At 41.9% G+C, this 17,354-nt stretch overlaps 1 protein-coding gene across 1 annotated transcript in view; it reads right to left on the bottom strand.

Moving 5' to 3' along the window:
- cdh23 (cadherin-related 23) overlaps positions 1-17,354 on the bottom strand; it is a 1,109,092-nt gene that overhangs the window by 456,352 nt on the left and 635,386 nt on the right. The window contains exon 19 of the mRNA XM_059946450.1: positions 6,957-7,029. Within this exon, the coding sequence (XP_059802433.1) occupies positions 6,957-7,029 (73 nt within the window). The remainder of the gene's footprint in view (positions 1-6,956; positions 7,030-17,354) is intronic.

Genomic DNA, 17,354 nt, shown 5'->3' with positions numbered 1-17,354 from the left:
TTGTTAACACTCATGATTATTGGGGCTGTATTTCATTAGGAATTTGAGGAGATTTGATTTGTCAACTAAAACAATTGAAAAATTCTACAAATGTACCATGGAGAGCATCCTTCCCATCTGGTATGGGGGGGGGGGGGAGGGGAGGTGTAGCTACTGGAGAAGATCAAAATAATCTGCAGAAATTTGTAAAATTAGTCAGCTCTATCATGGGTACCAGCCCCGTATTATCCAAGATATCGTCAAGGAGCAGTGCCTTCAGAAGGCGGTGTCCATCATTAAGGATCCCCACCACCCAGGACATGCCCTCGTCACACAGTTACTGCCAGGAAGGAGGTACAGAAGCCTGAAGACACACACTTAGTGATTCAGGAATATCTTCTTTTCCTCTACCATCCTTTTTCCAAAAACCCATGAACACTACTATACCTCACTACTATTTCATTTCTGTTATTTTGCACTACTTATTTTAACTTAACTGTTTAATAGATATATATATATATATATACTTAATGTTATTCAAGTTTTTTTCCTCTATGTTTATTTATTGTGTATTTTTCATTGTACTGTGCCATAAAGTTAACAAATTTCACTATATACCGGTGCTATTAAATCTGATTCTGAATATTGGACCACACTACTGCTGAATAAAACACTTGCCTTTCCAGTTTCCTGCCACCCATTTAATAATCTGGGGAGACAAATGGAAAGCGTAAAGGACCAGTGATGGGATCACATATTTCCCAGATTCATACAGTATGGAAACTGGTCCTTCAGTTCGCTGAGTCCACAGTCACAATAATCCTACAGTGCATCATCTGTAAAGTATTCAGGTAAAAAAAAGTATTCAGTATTCAGATACTGTAAAGTATCTGCATGAAGCTACATTGTGCAACACACTTAAAATTTTGAAGGAACTCTGCAAGGCAGGCAGCATCTCAGGAAGACAAGAGGGGAATAAACAGTCGAAGTTTCAGCCAGAGAACCTTCATCAGGTGGGAAGAAGCCAGGATAAGAAGGTGCGGGGTGGGGAGGAGTACAAGCTGGAAGGTAATAGGTGAAGCCAGGTGGGAGGGAGAGAGGGATGAAGAAAGAAGCTGGGAGGGGATAGATGGAAGAAATAACTGGCTGAAGAAGGAGGAAACTAATAGGAGAGGACAGTGAACCATGGAGAAAAGGAAGGAGGGGGGGAAACAGGAGAAGAGAAGAAAAGGGGTGATTTTCAGCATCTGCAGGAACTATGTTGCCTTTGCTCTACTTAAAATCTCCAAGTAATCTCAAATGCATTAACTTCCTGAAATTTACATCAAGGTTTTGAATATTCCAGAATCTCTGCTGGCTGTGTGCTGGGATGGAACTTCATGCCACCAGTTATGTCTCAATCCAAATGAAGTGGATGGGAGTTAGGCCTTCAGTGGGCATTGCTCCCAAATCTACTCTTCTGGAAAGGGCAGGGTTTTTAATGAGGCACCTCCCTTCTTTGGGTAGCAGCTTGAGGAAAATATGGAATAAGAAAACATCTCAGGAATTTAAACAAAATAACTGATTTCACCATTCCTACTTTCCTGACTCAAAGTGAACATCAAAGAATCCAGAGCATTATTTTAATTTATGTAGAGATCAGCACAGTTAGAGACTATTGCCAATTAATCTACTGGCCCATATATCTTTGGAATGTGGGAGGAAAACAAAACACCCACAGGAAACTCATGTGAGGACATACAAACTTCTTATAGAAACCGAAACCAGGTCGTCGGTGCTGTAATAGCATTACACTAGTTGCTACACTACCAACCTCCCTGAGGATGAGCAGAGATCATCTTCCTAAAGCTCTGGTCAATATTTATCTCTCTAATAACATCAATGACATACTGTACATCATCAGTTCATTACCACATTGTCGAAGCATTCTCTGCACACAAAGGCTGTTGTGTTTCTTTTTCTAAAGATGGAGACAACATTATTGGGTGTAATTTTCTTTGGAACATAGAACCATAGAACACTACAGCACAGTACAGGCCCTTCAGCCCTCCATGTTGTGCTGACCCATATAATCCCTAAAAAAAAGTACTAAACCCACACTATCCCATAACCCTCCAATTTTCTTTCATCCATGTGCCTGTCCAAGAGGCTCTTAAATACCCCTAATGTTTTAGCCTCCACCACCATCCCTGGCAAGTCATTCCAGGCACTCACAACCCTCTGTAAAAAACTTACCTCTGATGTCTCCCCTAAACTTCCCTCCCTTAATTTTGTACATGTGCCCTCTGGTGTTTGCTATTGGTGTCCTGAGAAACAGGTACTGACTATCCACCCTATCTATGCCTCTCATAATCTTGTAGACCTCTATCAAGTCCCTTCTCATTCTTCTACGCTCCAAAGAGAAAAGTCCCAGCTCTGCTAACCTTGCTTCATATGACTTGTTCTCCAATCCAGGCACATCCTGGTAAATCTCCTCTGTACCCTCTCCACAGCTTCCACATCCTTCCTATAATGAGGTGACCAGAACTGAACACAATACTCGAAGTGCGGTCTCACCAGAGATTTGTAGAGTTGCAACATGACCTCTCCACTCTTGAACTCAGTCCCCCTGTTAATGAAGCCTAGCATCCCATAGGCCTTCTTAACTACCCTATCAACCTGTGCAGCGACCTTGAGGGATGTATGGATTTGAACCCCAAGGTCCCTTTGTTCATCCACCTCTTAAGTAACTGACCATTAATCCTGTACTCAGTCTTCTGGTTTGTCCTTCCAAAATGCATCACCTCACACCTGTCCGGATTGAACTCCATCTGCCAATTTTTCTGCCCAACTCTGCAGCCTGTCTATATCCTCTTGTAACCTTCGACCACCTATAGCTCCATCCACAACTCCTCCAATCTTCGTGTCATCCGCAAACTTAATCACCCATCCTTGCACCTCTACATCTAGGTCATTTATAAAAATCACAAATAGCTCGGGTCCCAGGACAGATCCCTGCTGCACTCCACTAGTTTCCGACCTCCAGGCAGAATACTTTAATTCCACAACTACTCTGCTTTTTAAGCAATTTTTTATCCAAACAGCCAAGGTTCCACTGATCCCATGCCTCATGACTTTCTGGATGAGTCTCTCATGAGGGACCTTGTCAAATGCTTTGCTAAAGTCCATGTAGACCACATCCACTGCCCTACCCTCATCAATTTCTTTTGTTACTTCTTTAAAAAACTCAATCAGGCTCGTGAGGCATGATCTTCTCTTCACAAAGGCATGTTGACTGTCCATGAGTAGACTGTACTTCTCTAAATGCTCATAGATCCTATCCTTAAGAATCCTTTCCAGTAGTTTGCATACCACTGACGTAAGACTCACCGGTCTATAGTTCCCAGGTTTCTCCCTGTTACCTTTTTTAAACAAGGGAACTACATTTGCCATTCTCCAGTCCTCTGGCACTTCCCTTGCAGCCAAAGAGGAATCAAAGATCATGGCTAATGCTCCTGTGATCTCTTCTCTCAATTTCCACAACAACCTGGGGTGTATCATAACCGGCCCTGGGGATTTATCAATCTGAATGTTTTTAAGAAGATCCAGCACTTCTTCTTCCCTAATCTCCACATTGTCCAGCACACAGGCCCGCTCTACTTCGACCTCATCCTGATCAAGGTCCTTTTCACGTGAATACTGAAGCAAAGTATTCATTTAGGACCTCCCCAACCTCCTCTGCCTCCAGGCATACGTTGCCCTCTTTATCCTTTAGCGGTCCCACCTTCGTTCTCGTCATCCTCCTATTCTTCACATATGCATAGAACGCCTTGGGGTTCTCCTTAATCTTACATGTCAAGGCCTTCTCATGCCCCCTTTGAGCTCTCCTAAGTCCTTTCTTTAGCTCCTTCCTGGCTACCCTATACTTCTCATAAGCCCCTCCTACTTCCTGCTTCTTATATCTAACATATGCTTCCTTTTTCCTCTTGACGAGTTGCCTCACATGTTTCGTCAGCCACGGTTCCCTTTTCCTACCATTTTTTCCTTGCCTCAGTGGGACAAACCTATCCTGAACCCAGCTCAAGTGGTTCCTAAACTTCTCCCACAATACTTCTGTACTTTCCCCTTCGAACGTCTGTTTCCAATTTACTCTCGCTAGTTCCTGCCTCATTCCTTCAAAGTTAGCCCCTCCCCAGTTACCATTTTATCTGATTTTATCCCTTTCCATAGCTATGCTGAAGTTAAAGGAGTTGTGGTCACTCTTACCAAAATGCTCCCCCACCAAGAGGTCTGTCACCTGACCAGGTTCATTACCCTGAACTAGATCCAGTATAGCCTCTCCTCTCATCGGCCGGTCCACATACTGCGTCAGGAATCCTTCTTGAATACACCTGACAAATTCAGCCCCATCTATCCCCCTTGCACTCAGGAGGTGCCAGTCAATATGAGGGAAGTTGAAATCACCCATAACTACTACCCTGTATTCCCTGCTTCATTCTAAAATCTGCCTGCTTATCTGCTCCTCGGTGTCCCGAGGGCTATTTGGTGGCCTATAGACTACTCCCAGCACAGTGATTGATCCCTTCCTATTTCTGACTTCCACCCAGACTGACTCCATGGACACTCCTTCTGCAGCGTCCTCCCTTTCTATAGCCGTGATACTATCCCTTACCAGCAATGCCACTGCCCCCCCCCTTTCTACCTCCTATCCTATTCCTTTTAAAACACCCAAACCCCAGGACTTGCATCATCCAATCCTGCCCTTCCTTCAACCAAGTTTCAGTAACGGCCACAACATTGTTGTTCCACGTACTAATCCATGCTCGAAGTTCATCCTCCTTGTTCCTAATACTTCTAGCATTGAAATAGACACATTTCAACCCCTTTAACTGGCTACAATTATGTTCTGTCCCCTGCCTGTCCTTCCCTCATCAACTCCAAACTCTTAGCATCATGCCCTTGTCTTTCTACCTTAATCCCTGCACTCACATTTTGATCTCCACCCCGCTGCCAAACTAGTTTAAACCCTCCCCAACAGCTCTATCAAACCTGCCCACCAGAATATTGGTCCTCCTGGGATTCAAGTGCAACCTGTCCTTTTTGTACAAGTCACACCCGCATCCAAAAGAGGTCACAATGATCCAGAAAGCTGAATCCCTGCCCCATTCCCTCAGCCACTCATTTATCCTCCACCTCATTCTATTCCTATTCTCACTGTCACATGGCACAGGCAGTAATCACGAGATTATTACCTTTGAGGTCCTGCTTTTCAACTTCCTTCCTTAACTCCCTGTAGACTTCTTTCAGGACCTCTTCCCTTTTCCTACCTCTGTCATTGGTACCAATATGTACCATGACCTCTGGCTGTTCTCCCCCTCACCGCAGGATGTCTTGGATGCGATCAGAAACATCCCGGACCCTGGCACCATGAAGGGCATGTGGAGAATGCAACAGAAATGCACATCTATGTTTACTACCCCACTTGGTACAGGCACTTCCCAACGTAGAAACCTCTGAGTAGAAGCTCATTGGCATCACAAAGATTATCCACAGTAAACAAAGGAACGTGCCTTTCTCAACTTTGATGTAACTTCATGCATTTAATCATGCCATAAGCATTTAAGGGAAGGCTCGGTAAATCAATGAGGATAAGGGATACAGTAAACTGATGGAGTGAGAGAATGGGAGGGGTTGTGAAAGGTTGTGTAAAGTAAACCTAAAATAGACTGAATGTCCTGCTCCTCTCCTAGAATTTCTATGTAAAGAGATCAAATGTGTACGACTTAATGATATTCAACAACCAGCAACTTGGACCATTTGATTATCATCCCAGGATGATAGAGGTGTCCACCACCCAAAATCAAAAGGAACAAGAGCTGTTAGATTCAATTACTGACTTAACTCTTGCCTCAGGGTGAGAATTGTCTCTCTGCAATTTATGACTTACCCACTTATTTTAAGCTGACACTTCAGGGAAGTAAAAAGGACTGTGCAGTATCGTCAGCAGTATTAACATTCAGATTTTGTTTAAAGCTCCTTCCACATGGATATATTACAAAATATCCAGGGAAATGTTGTTCTTCACTGTATTAACATCGATTTACTAAATTGTGCAACCTGCTTGAGATCATGTTGTAAATGAATGGTCAATGCATTTTCCGACATACCAATACTGACAGTGCTTTAAAATGTTTCTGTCTACCTTACAATATGCTAGAGTACACATTTAGTGCATGGGACCCCAATGTAAATAAAGTCCAAAAATGAAGATTTACAGTTGTGTTGACCCACAGGATAGAAAATGGACACTGGGATTCTATCCTCTTGAAAAGTTTGCAGGATGGATTTGTAAGTGCATTTTTAGAGTCTTCTCAGACTCTCACCACAGATCATGCTTCTCTTGTGGTAAAGTACAATTCAAGGCGATCACTAATAAACTCAAGGGATTTCTCCATCTACTGGCTGAGAGTGCAGGACTTGTCCCCACACAGAGTGGTTGAGATATATGTTGTTTGGAAGAACTGGATAATTGTAAGGGAACTGTAACATTGTAAGGCTATCTAGCACAGACCAGTTCAGCTGAATGACCTGTTTCTGTAGTTGTGAGTACGATGTTACCAAGTGCAGAACTAGTAACTTCCTGCTCTCAAACTGATGTTGAATACACATTGACAGCTCATTGTGAACCAGTAAATCAAGTCATAACATTAAACAGATCAGCATAAGAACAGACCCTTCAGCCCACATTGTCTACGTCAAACACACTGGCAAATTATCTAACCCTTTTCTGTCTGTACGAGACCGATATCTCTCCATCCTGCATATTCACATGTCTAAAAGCTTAAGTGCCGCTATTGTGTCTACTTCCATAATTGTTCCTGGCAGCACGTTCCAGGCACCTACCGCTCTAAGTAAAAAAAACCTTGCCATTCACATCTCCTTCAAACCTTCCTTTACTCTCATATTTGTGACTATGCAATGTTCTCCTAGCAAATCACCTGCGATGATGTTTTCAGGGACTGCCATTACATAGGAAGACTGGCTGAAAGTTGGAGAATTGTCATTTTCATCCTATGAGAAAGCAGAGATGGGAATAAATTAGTTCAAAATTCTAAGTAAATTTATTATCAGAAGTACATATACATGTCTTGTGGACATTTTTAGCAGAATGAAGAAGCACAACAGAATCACTGGAAAACTACACACAAAGACTGACAAGCAACCAATGACCCAATGACGAAAGAAGACAAACTGTGAAAATATGAAAAAATAACAAAAGAATGAATAAATAAATAAATCACACAGGGAACACAAGTTGTAGAGTCCTTGAAAGTGAGTCGATAGGTTTTGTTTAGTGATCAGTTCAGTATCATCAGTCAAATTAATCAGCCATACTTTTAAGGAGAAGCTGGATAAACTTGAGTTGTTTGCTCTGGATTGGCAGAGGGTGAAGGAAGACCTAAAATCAGTTTATAAAATGATGAGGGACATAGATGGAGTAGACAACTGTTATCTTTCCCCCAAGGTCAAAATGTCCAAGACTAGAGGGCATGCATTAATGATGAGGGGGTAAAGTTCAAAGATTAAGTGCAGGGCAAGTTTTTATACTCAGAGAGTGGTGGGTGCCTGGAATGTGCTGTCAGGAGTGATGGTGGAGGCAGGAACAATAGTAATGTTCAAGAGGCTTTTAGACAGACACATGAACATGCAGAGAAAGGCAGGATATAGGCCACACGCAAGCAGAAGGGATTAATGCAATTATGTATCATTGTTCTTAACATCATGGGCTAATACTTTTCAAATGTTCTATGATCTTTCTGAATGACCACAAAAAGTCTCATGGCACTTCTTCACAGAGTTATCTCTGATACCCAATCAAATATTCATTGTTCCTCACCATACCTGAAGAGGAGCAATACACTGAGAACTTGCTGTATATCAGAATCAGGTTTACTATCACTGGCATGTGACGTGGTTATTTGTTAACATAGCAGCAGCAGTTTAATGCATTACATAATCTAGCAGAGAGAGAAAAAAATAATAAAATAAAACATAATAAGTAAACAAATAAATCAATTATGTATATTGAATAGATTTTTTAAAATGTGCAAAAACAGGAATACAGTATATTAAAAAAAGTAAGGTAGTGTCCAAAGCTTCAATGTCCATTTAGGAATCAGATGGCAGAGAGAAAGCAGTTCCTGAATCGCTGAGTGTGTGCCTTCAGGCTTCTGTATCTCCTACCTGACGGTAACAGTGAGAAAAGGGCATGGCCTGGGTGCTGGGTTCATTACCCTTAGAAATGAACGCTGCCTTTCTGAGACACTGCTCCCTAAAGATGTCCTGGGTACTTTGTAGGCTAGAACCCAAGATGGAGCTGACTAGATTTACAACATTTTGTAGCTTCTTTCAGTCCTGCGCAGTAGTCCCTCCATATCAGTGATGCAGCCTGTCAGAATGCTCTCAACGGTACAACTATAGAAGTTTTTGAGTGTTTTTGTTGACATGCCCAATCTCTTCAAGCTCCTAATAAAGTATAGCCGCTGTCTTGCCTTCTTTATGACTACATCAATATGTTGAAACCAGGTTAGATCTTGACACCCAGGAAATTGAAGCTGCTCACTCTCTCCACTTCTGATCCCTCTATGAGGATTGGTATGTATTCCTTCGTTTTACCCTTCCTGAAGTCCACAATTAGCTCTTTCGCCTTACTGATGTTGAGTGCCAGGTTGTTGCTGCGGCACCACTCCACTAGTTGGCATATCTCACTCCTGTACGCCCTCTCGTCACCACCTGAGATTCTACCAAGAATGGTTGTATCGTCAGCTAATTTGTGGATGGTATTTGAGCTAAGCTTAGCCACACAGTCATGTGTATACAGAGAGTAGAGCAGTGGGCTAAGCACACACCCCTGAGGTGCACCAGTATTGATCATTAGCAAGGAGGATATGTTATCACCAATCTGCACAGACTGTGGTCTTCCGGTTAGGAAGTCGAGGATCCAATTATAGAGGGAGTTACAGAGGCCCAGGTTCCTCAACTTCTCAATCAGCATTGAGGGAATGATGGTATTAAATGCTGAGCTACAGTCCATAAACAGCATCCTGACATAGGGTTTGTGTTATCTAAGTGGTCGAAAGCCGTGTGGAGAGCCATTGAGATTGCATCTATTGCGGCAAAAGGCAAATTGCAATGGGTCCAGGTCTTTGCTGAGGCAGGAGTTCAGTTGAGTCATAACCAATCTCTCAAAGCATTTCATCACTGTTGGTGTGAGTGCTACTAGGTAATAGTCGTTAAAGCAGCCCACATTATTCTTTGGCACTGGTATAATTGTTGCCTTTTTGAAGCAAGTGGGATTTAGCTGTCATGTTTATTGTATCAAAACTATTAAAATATTTTGGGAAAAAATACTGCTTTAACTTTTTAAGTCCTTTGGAATGACTGAAAATATTGTGCTGGCTGTTATAAACACGAGTCCTTCTCTCCACATAGAAAAGAGGAATTCCAGTAAAACTCTTACAACATGTTCTCCATTCCATTATCCAGGTTATGAGTCAAATTAATCAGTCATACTTTTCTAGCTTTTGAATACCATTGCACTTCCATATAGTGGTTACGATTTTAGCTTTCATAACATTTTGGAAAGTTGTAGTTAAAAATTGTGGCAGTTAATTCTCTTTAATGTAAATATTTAAAGAGGTTAAAAACAAGAGCCAAGGCAGAACTGCATATTTATGAAACAGATCTCTGGGGCTGGCTGTCTTTACTGTGATTAAACTGATTAAACTTAATTGCCCAGTCTGACAGCCTTGTCAAACATGTTGAAGGACAAAAGCAAGTTAAGCTACAGTAACTTGTGCTTATTTTGGATGAAGGCAGACATTGGGTTCATGGTCATATTAAAAATTTTGAGAACCAATGGTGATGTCCACACAAAGTCACGGATCAAATCCCTGAGGTCTGCCAAGGACAAGTATTATGACTGATGGAAGAAAGTCAGGATCCACAGTAACAAAGGACCTTAAAGATGAATATGGCTCAAATTGCATGGACCTTACAAAAAGTGCTGGAGGAACTCAGCAGGTAAGGCAACATTTATGGATAGGAATAAAGAATCGATGATTCTGATGAAGGCTCTTGGCCCGAAATGTCAACTCTTTATTCCTTTCCATAGATGCTATCTGACCTGCTGCATTTCTCAAGCATTTAGTGTGTGTTACTCTGGATTTCCAACATCTGCAGAACCTCTTGTGTTTACTTTATGCACAGTACAGGCAATCCCAGGTTTTATCAATCCCCAAAAGTCCTGTCCACCTTGCACCATATAGGAACAGGCCATGGAAATGCAACCATGTGCACTGCATGTCAAGCCCCAGGAAGATGGTAAAAGGATAGACTGTGGTTTCCAGCATCCATCCACACAATCTTGCTTGAAGTTAAAGGGACCCAGGAACTAAACAGCCATAAGCAGAAACAACCAAGACACCTTGTGATAAACATCCCAAATGAGTTATTGTGCTTGTAGATTACTTTTCAGTCCATAAGTTTCAGCTGAACATAAGCACCTGGGTTGATCTGGTGCAGAGTAATGCTGCTTTGTAGATTGAATCATTTTTTAGTGAAGCAGGAATAATAATTCTACTCTGAAGCCAATGGGTTTCTACTCACTCAATTTCTAAAATTACTTCCAGCAAAAGTACTTCCACTTGGGTGGGGTTACACAGTTGTACAGCTGATAGAAATGCTGTTTCATATTTCTAGCAATCCTGGTTCAATCCTGACCTCTGCTGTTGTCAATGCGGTATTTGCATGTTCTCACTGCGGCTACATGGGATTCCTCCCCAAATCCCAAAGAGGTAGAGTGATCAGTACATTAATTGGCTAATTAAATTGACCCAAGTGTAGATGAGTTGAAGAATCTAGGGAGAACTGGGAATAATGTAGGATTAACGTAAACACGTGATTGATTGTTGGTGCAGGCTCAATGGGCTGAAAGCCCTGTTTTCAAACTGTACACATCCATTGTAAAGTATTGCTACTTACAAAAATGTAATTTCTTCAATAAATGTAAGCTCCACTCAGTGCACACAGCGTAAAATGGAGAACAGACATTTCCTTCTGCCAACTGTCAATGGCTCGATTAATCTCAAGTAGTCAGCTTGGGCATATTTGACCTACCAAAATGAACCACTTCACACGTTGCTAATTATGCTAAGCAGTCATGACTTCCCAGCGATGCCTCCTTACCACCAAAACCTATTCTTCCATACCAAGGCAGTGAGGAGGGTAGGTAGGGAGGGTGTTGGTGGCAAGAGGTGCAACACTGCCACTTTACACTTACATTGGAGAAGGAAGACTCTGATCCCAAACCTCCGCTGCCTTGAGGCTATACTCACTCAAGGGGAAGGCTTTGGGAGCAAACCCTGAGGGAAAAATCCGGAACTGGGGTCCCTAAGGCAGTCCTGCATTGAGTTCAATGTTGACTGGCAACTCCTGCGATGCTGCTGGTATCAAACTGTACCAGTCTCTCTGGTTCCTTTGGGTTCATCAGATGCAAGGAGAGGGGGAGCCTGCTCATGGGCAACAGCTTATTCTCCTTATTCTACTGCCCAGGCAGACTTATGTATCCAGACAGCCAGGAAGCAACATCCATAGTCAACCCAGACCAATGGAGGACTCTTCTTCTTCATGCTTACATTCCACAGCACATACCTACACTGACAGTCACAAACAAGAGGAAATTTGCAGACGCTGGAAATCCAAGCAACACCTGCTGAAGGGTCCAGGCCCGAAACATCGACAAATTTCTTTCATAGATGCTGCCTGGCCTGTTGAATTCCTCCAGCATTTTGTGTGTGTTGCTGACACTGTCACTGTCCTACAGCTTTTTCATAAGCCTTGCTGTTACCTACAAGAGTTCCTGCCAGAATCAGTTTATATTCAGAGACTCCTTTGTCACTCTACAGCTAATCGGTCTGTTAGGTGCACTACTGTGCTTTACAGTCTGATTTGAAGAAACGTTTCATTTCTATATACATTTTGTGATTATATATGTTATATTGATGTATATAGTTAAATACAATAAAATTGACTTGACTTGTTCATGGCTACAAGCTACTCTTAAGTACAATATATACGGGCATACTAAACAGTTACTTGCACATAGCATTTGAAATAGTTGTTTTTACATTGATATACTGTGCGTATATTGTGTTTTTATGCTTAATTATGTTTCTTGTGCTTCATCAGATCCAGAGTATCAATCATTTTGTTCTCCTTCACACTTGAGTACTGAAGAAAGATAATAAACAACTTTGAAACTTGAAAAAACAAAGTGGGGACGAAAGAAGAAATGATTAAAGCAAGGTCATTGATCTGAAGTGCTAACTTTGTTTCTCCTATTTAAAATAACATTGTAATATTTCACAAGGGCAGAGAATGCTGAAAATACACAGCAGGACTGGTGGAAAAATCAACAAAAGTTCGAAGTAAATTTATTATCAAAAGACATATATGTCACCATATACAACCCTGAGATTAATTTTCTTGTGGGCATATTGATCAAATCCAATAACCTTAATAGAAATAATGAAAGACTGCACCAACAGGGTGAATAACCAATGTGCAAAAGACAACAGACTATTCAAATGCAAAAGAAAAAATGCAATAATAATAATAAATACACTAGAAATAAATATCGAGAACATGTGATGAAGAGTACTTGAAAGTGAGTCCATAGGTTTGGAACAGTTCAGTGATGGGGCAAGTGAAGTTGGGTGAAGTTGGTAAACTGTTCCTGAACCTGGTGGTGCAAGTCCTGAGGCTCCTGTACCTTCTTCCTGATGGCAGCAGCAAGAAGAGAGCATGGCCTGGGTGGTGGGCCATGATAGTGGATGCTGTTTTCCTGTGACAGAGTTTCATATAGACGTGGTCAATAGTTCAGTGGACTTCACCCGTGATGGACACAGTCATATTTGCTCCTTTTTGTAGGATTTTCAGTTCAAGGGCATTCATGTTTCCATACCAGGCTGTGATACAGCCAGTTAATATATTCTCCACCACACATCCTTAGAAGACTGTTAAAATATTAGATGTCATGCTGAATCTTTGCAAACTCCTAAGGAAATAAAGGTACTGCTGTGTTTCTTCATAATTGCACTAATGTGCTTGGCTCAGGACAGGTCCTCTGAAATCATAACTGAGGAATTGAAAGTTGCTAACCCTCTCTACCTCTGAGCCCCCAATGAGGGTTTACTCATGGACCTCCAGTAGTCAATAATCAGCTCCATGGTCTTGGTGACACTGAATTAGAGGTTGTTGTTGTGGCACCACGCAGCCAGATTTTCAATCTCCCTCCTGTATGCTAATTCATCACTACCTTTGACAGAGTTGTCGTAGGAAAACTTAAATAATGCATTGAAGCTTAGCCTCACAGTCATAAGTATAAAGTGAATAGAGCAGGAGTAAAGCACACAGCCTTGTGATGCACCTGTACTGACGGAGGTTGTGGAGGAGATGTTGCCAATCCGAAATGACTAGAGTCTGCAAGTGAGGATATCCAGAATCCAGTTGCAGAAGGGGTATTGGGGCAAAGGTCTTGAAGCTTAGTGACTACTTTTCAATAAAAAGGTAATTGGGAGGTGGGGTGGGGAAGGAGACAGATTGAAGGTGATATGTGAAGCCAGATGGGTAGGACAAATTACACCATCAGTGTTTCTTAGAAAAAGTATATATTCAATAATTCATAACCCCAAACACATGTTTTTAGAGCAGTAGATGTAGTGTCTATAGATTTCAGCAAGGCATTTGATAAGGTACCCCATGAAAGGATTATTGAGAAATTAAGGAGGCATGGGATACAAAGGAAACTTGATTTGTGGATCCAGAATTGGCTTGCCCACAGAAGGCAAAGAACGACTGTAGATGGGTCATATTCTGCATGGTAACCAGTGGTGTGCCTCAGGGATCTGTTCTGGGACCCTTTCTCATTGTGATTTTTATAAATTCCCTGATTGAGGAAGTGGAGGGATAGGTGATGACACAAAGGTTGGGGGTGTTATGGATAGTGTAAGAGGGCTGTCAGAGGTTACAGTGGGTCATTGATAGGATGCAAAACTGGCCTGAGAAGTGGCAGATGGAGTTCAACCCAGATAAGTGTGAAGTGGTTCATTTTGGTAAGTCAAATATGATGGCAGAATATAGTATTAATGGTAAGACTCTTGGCAGTGTGGAGGATCAGAGGGATCTTGTGGTCCGAATCATAGGACACTCAAAGCAGCTGCACAAGTTGACTGTGGTTAAGAAGACATATATGGCATTTATCAACTGTGGGATTGAGTTCAAGAGCCAAGAGGTAATGTTACAGTTAAATAGGACCCTGCTCAGACCCCACTTGGAGTACTGTGGTCAGTTCTGGTCACCTCAGTACAGGAAGGATGTGGAAACTATAGAAAGGGTGCAGAGGAGATTTACAAGGATGCTGTCTGGATTGGGGAGCATGCCTTACAAGAATAGGTTGAGTGAATTTGGCCTTTTCTCCTTGAAATGACGGAGGATGAAAGTTGACCTAATTAAGGTGTATAAGATGATGAGAGGCATTGATCGTGTGGATAGTCAGAGGCTTTTTCCCAGGGATGAAATGGGTAACATGAGAGGGCACAGTTTTAAGGTGCTTGGAAGTAGGTACAGAGGAGATGTCAGGGGTAAGTTTTTTTTTAAAACGCAGAGAGTGGCGAGTGTATGGAATGGGCTGCTGGCGACAGTGGTGGAGGCAGATACGATAGGGTCTTTTAAGACAATCCTGGATAGGTACATGGAGCTTAGAAAAATAGAGGGCTATGGGTAACCCTGTGTAATTTCTAAAGTAATTACATGTTTGGCACAGCATTATGGGCCGAAGGGCCTGTATTGTGCTGTAGGTTTCTAAGTTAGAATTTCACTTTGATGAGCAAGCATGTCATGACTAAAGGCCAAGGAATTTACTAATAAGGTCTCAGTTACATGACTGAATATCACCTTCAATGGTTTATGGTAAGTTGAACTCATGAACACTGCTGCTAGGCTTTCAAATAACAAATGCTACAAGCTCCTTTCCAAAGAATCGTGCACCAGCCCCTGATTAAATGTTAATGGAAATCCTACAAAGCTCGGATCAGGCTTTGTTTACAAAAATATAAAAAAACATTTCTTGTTCACCTGAGACAAGATGTTGCTCTGGGATGTCCCTTTGTAGGTGTCAAGGCCACAAATACCATGCCATGAATAATTCAGCTCATTTCTGACTTGCTTGAGGCTATTACCTACATTGAATGAAGAACCTTTGAAAGTATGGGAAGCTTGAATTGCCTCAGAGCAGGGGATTTGAGAGTTCAAGATTTCTAAGTGGAGTTTGGACTCTTAACTCAACATGCTCTGAACTTCAGAGTTGTTAACGTCTGACATCTAAGTACTTACAATATTTATTTCAGACTTGGGTCCTCTGGCACCAAATGGCCTTCAACCCAAATCAGTATGACGATCAAAATGCCCAACCAATCTCATCCCACCTGTCCAAGTGTCTTTCAAACTTTGTTACTGTACTGGCCTCAACCACTTTGTCTGGAAGTTCATTCAAGTTCAAGTTTATTATCATTCAACCATACATGTGCATACAGTTGAATGAAACTTCCTTCCTCTGGGACCAGGGTACAGGTAGTAATTATCCAGCACATACAGTCACAAAATAATATTAGCACCAGTTCCTGAGTGGCATGGCCTGAAGATTGAAGTATGGGGTGTATGCTTGTTCTAAGATTGTACAATGTAACTGGCACTATTATAATAAAATAAGCAGTAGTATAAATATGTGAACCCGCAGCAATAAAAGATGAAAAATGACCAGTGTAGGATGAGATTGTAGCCCTGAGTTGGGGAGTGGCCAGTAGAGCTTTCAGACAGGGTATACACATGTGCTGGATAGCAGCAGGGCACTACGAAGTATACAAGCCTGGGGAAAGAAGCTGTTATCCAGCTTGTCAGTTCTGGTTATTATACAAAGGTCTCTTTTGCCTGATGGTTTCAAAGTTTCAAAGTGCATTTATCACCAAAGAATGTATAAATTATACAACCTTGAAATTTGTTTGCTTACAGGCAGTTGCAAAGCAAGGAACCTGTAAGAACCCAATTAAAAAAAAATAAGACCAACCCACGCCCCAGTGCCCATAGAAAAAGAGTAAAAAAAACACAAAGCAAATCATATAAACATCAAAAGCGAGCAGCGACAACAGCGTTCCGAACCAAATTGAGTCCTTGGATCCAAATCTGCGAAGCAGCCTGGAGTATGCCCAAAGTTTCAGTGTTCAATTCATTATTTTAGCAGGACAAATCGCTGCAAAGTTCACAGACACAAAGCACAGCAGCCTGGGGAACTTTCACAGGCTTAGCATCACGGAGAGACAAACCCCTCTAGATTATCTGCGCCGGCATTTAAATTGTCCGAACCTCAGACTAGGACTTGCCCCACAAATTGCTCTGGGCCTAGAATTAGCTGCCGAAGGAGCTGTTGCCAATCGCTCCAAATCAGCTCGGCACCCAGAGTGATCCTACCTCGCCCAACTTTTGACACCCTGCCTTACCAGTCCTTACAGGCTGGTATTTAGATTATCCAAACACTGGATTGTACCTCGTATTAGGACCCGGATCTTGCCATGGTGAATCACTACGGACCTTGAACATGCTGCCCAGTGATTCACCTCAGACCCGGATTTTGCTGCTGAAGAAGCGTTTCTTGACCTCTCCAATTTGGCTTGGCACTTAGAGCGTTCCACTCTCATACCTGGTTGGAGGTCAAAGAGATTGTGGAAAGGATGGGAAGGGTCTTTGGCAATCCACCTTCTGCATGAATAAGTTGCTCTTCAGGTCCCTTTTAAATCCTCTCTCCTTAAACCTGTACCATCAATGTTTTGATTCCCTTCTCTTGGAAAAGGACTGTATTGTTCATCAGAGTCCACTAGCATCACAGCTCCAGGAAAAGACCGGAATTTTCATAAATGTTCTGAAAAGTAGTCACCGCTTCATCTGCAGGCCAAGTCTCCAACCTCAACCAACAATTCTTGGAATAATCAATCATTCATTTACAGACTATAACATGAATTTGCTGCTTGTTATGAGTGGCCCCAATGAATGACACCAACTTTCATAATTTATTAATCTGAGATAATTTAAACTATTCAAGGCATCACCAAGAGACTAAGTGATCATGACATTTCAGTTGGGCTTTATTCACAAATGGGCAAAGAAGATCGCTAATTTAAAGTAGAACAGGGTTAATATATACCAAACAACTTACCGTAAATTCCGGACTATAAGCCGCTACTTTTTTCCCACGCTTTGAACACTGCAGCAACACTGTGGCCTAT

The sequence above is a fragment of the Hypanus sabinus genome, chromosome 21, assembly GCF_030144855.1.
Source record: "Hypanus sabinus isolate sHypSab1 chromosome 21, sHypSab1.hap1, whole genome shotgun sequence".
NCBI classification, from domain to species: domain Eukaryota; kingdom Metazoa; phylum Chordata; class Chondrichthyes; order Myliobatiformes; family Dasyatidae; genus Hypanus; species Hypanus sabinus.
Note: the sequence above shows the minus strand (reverse complement) of the source record. Positions and strands in the feature narration are given on the sequence as shown.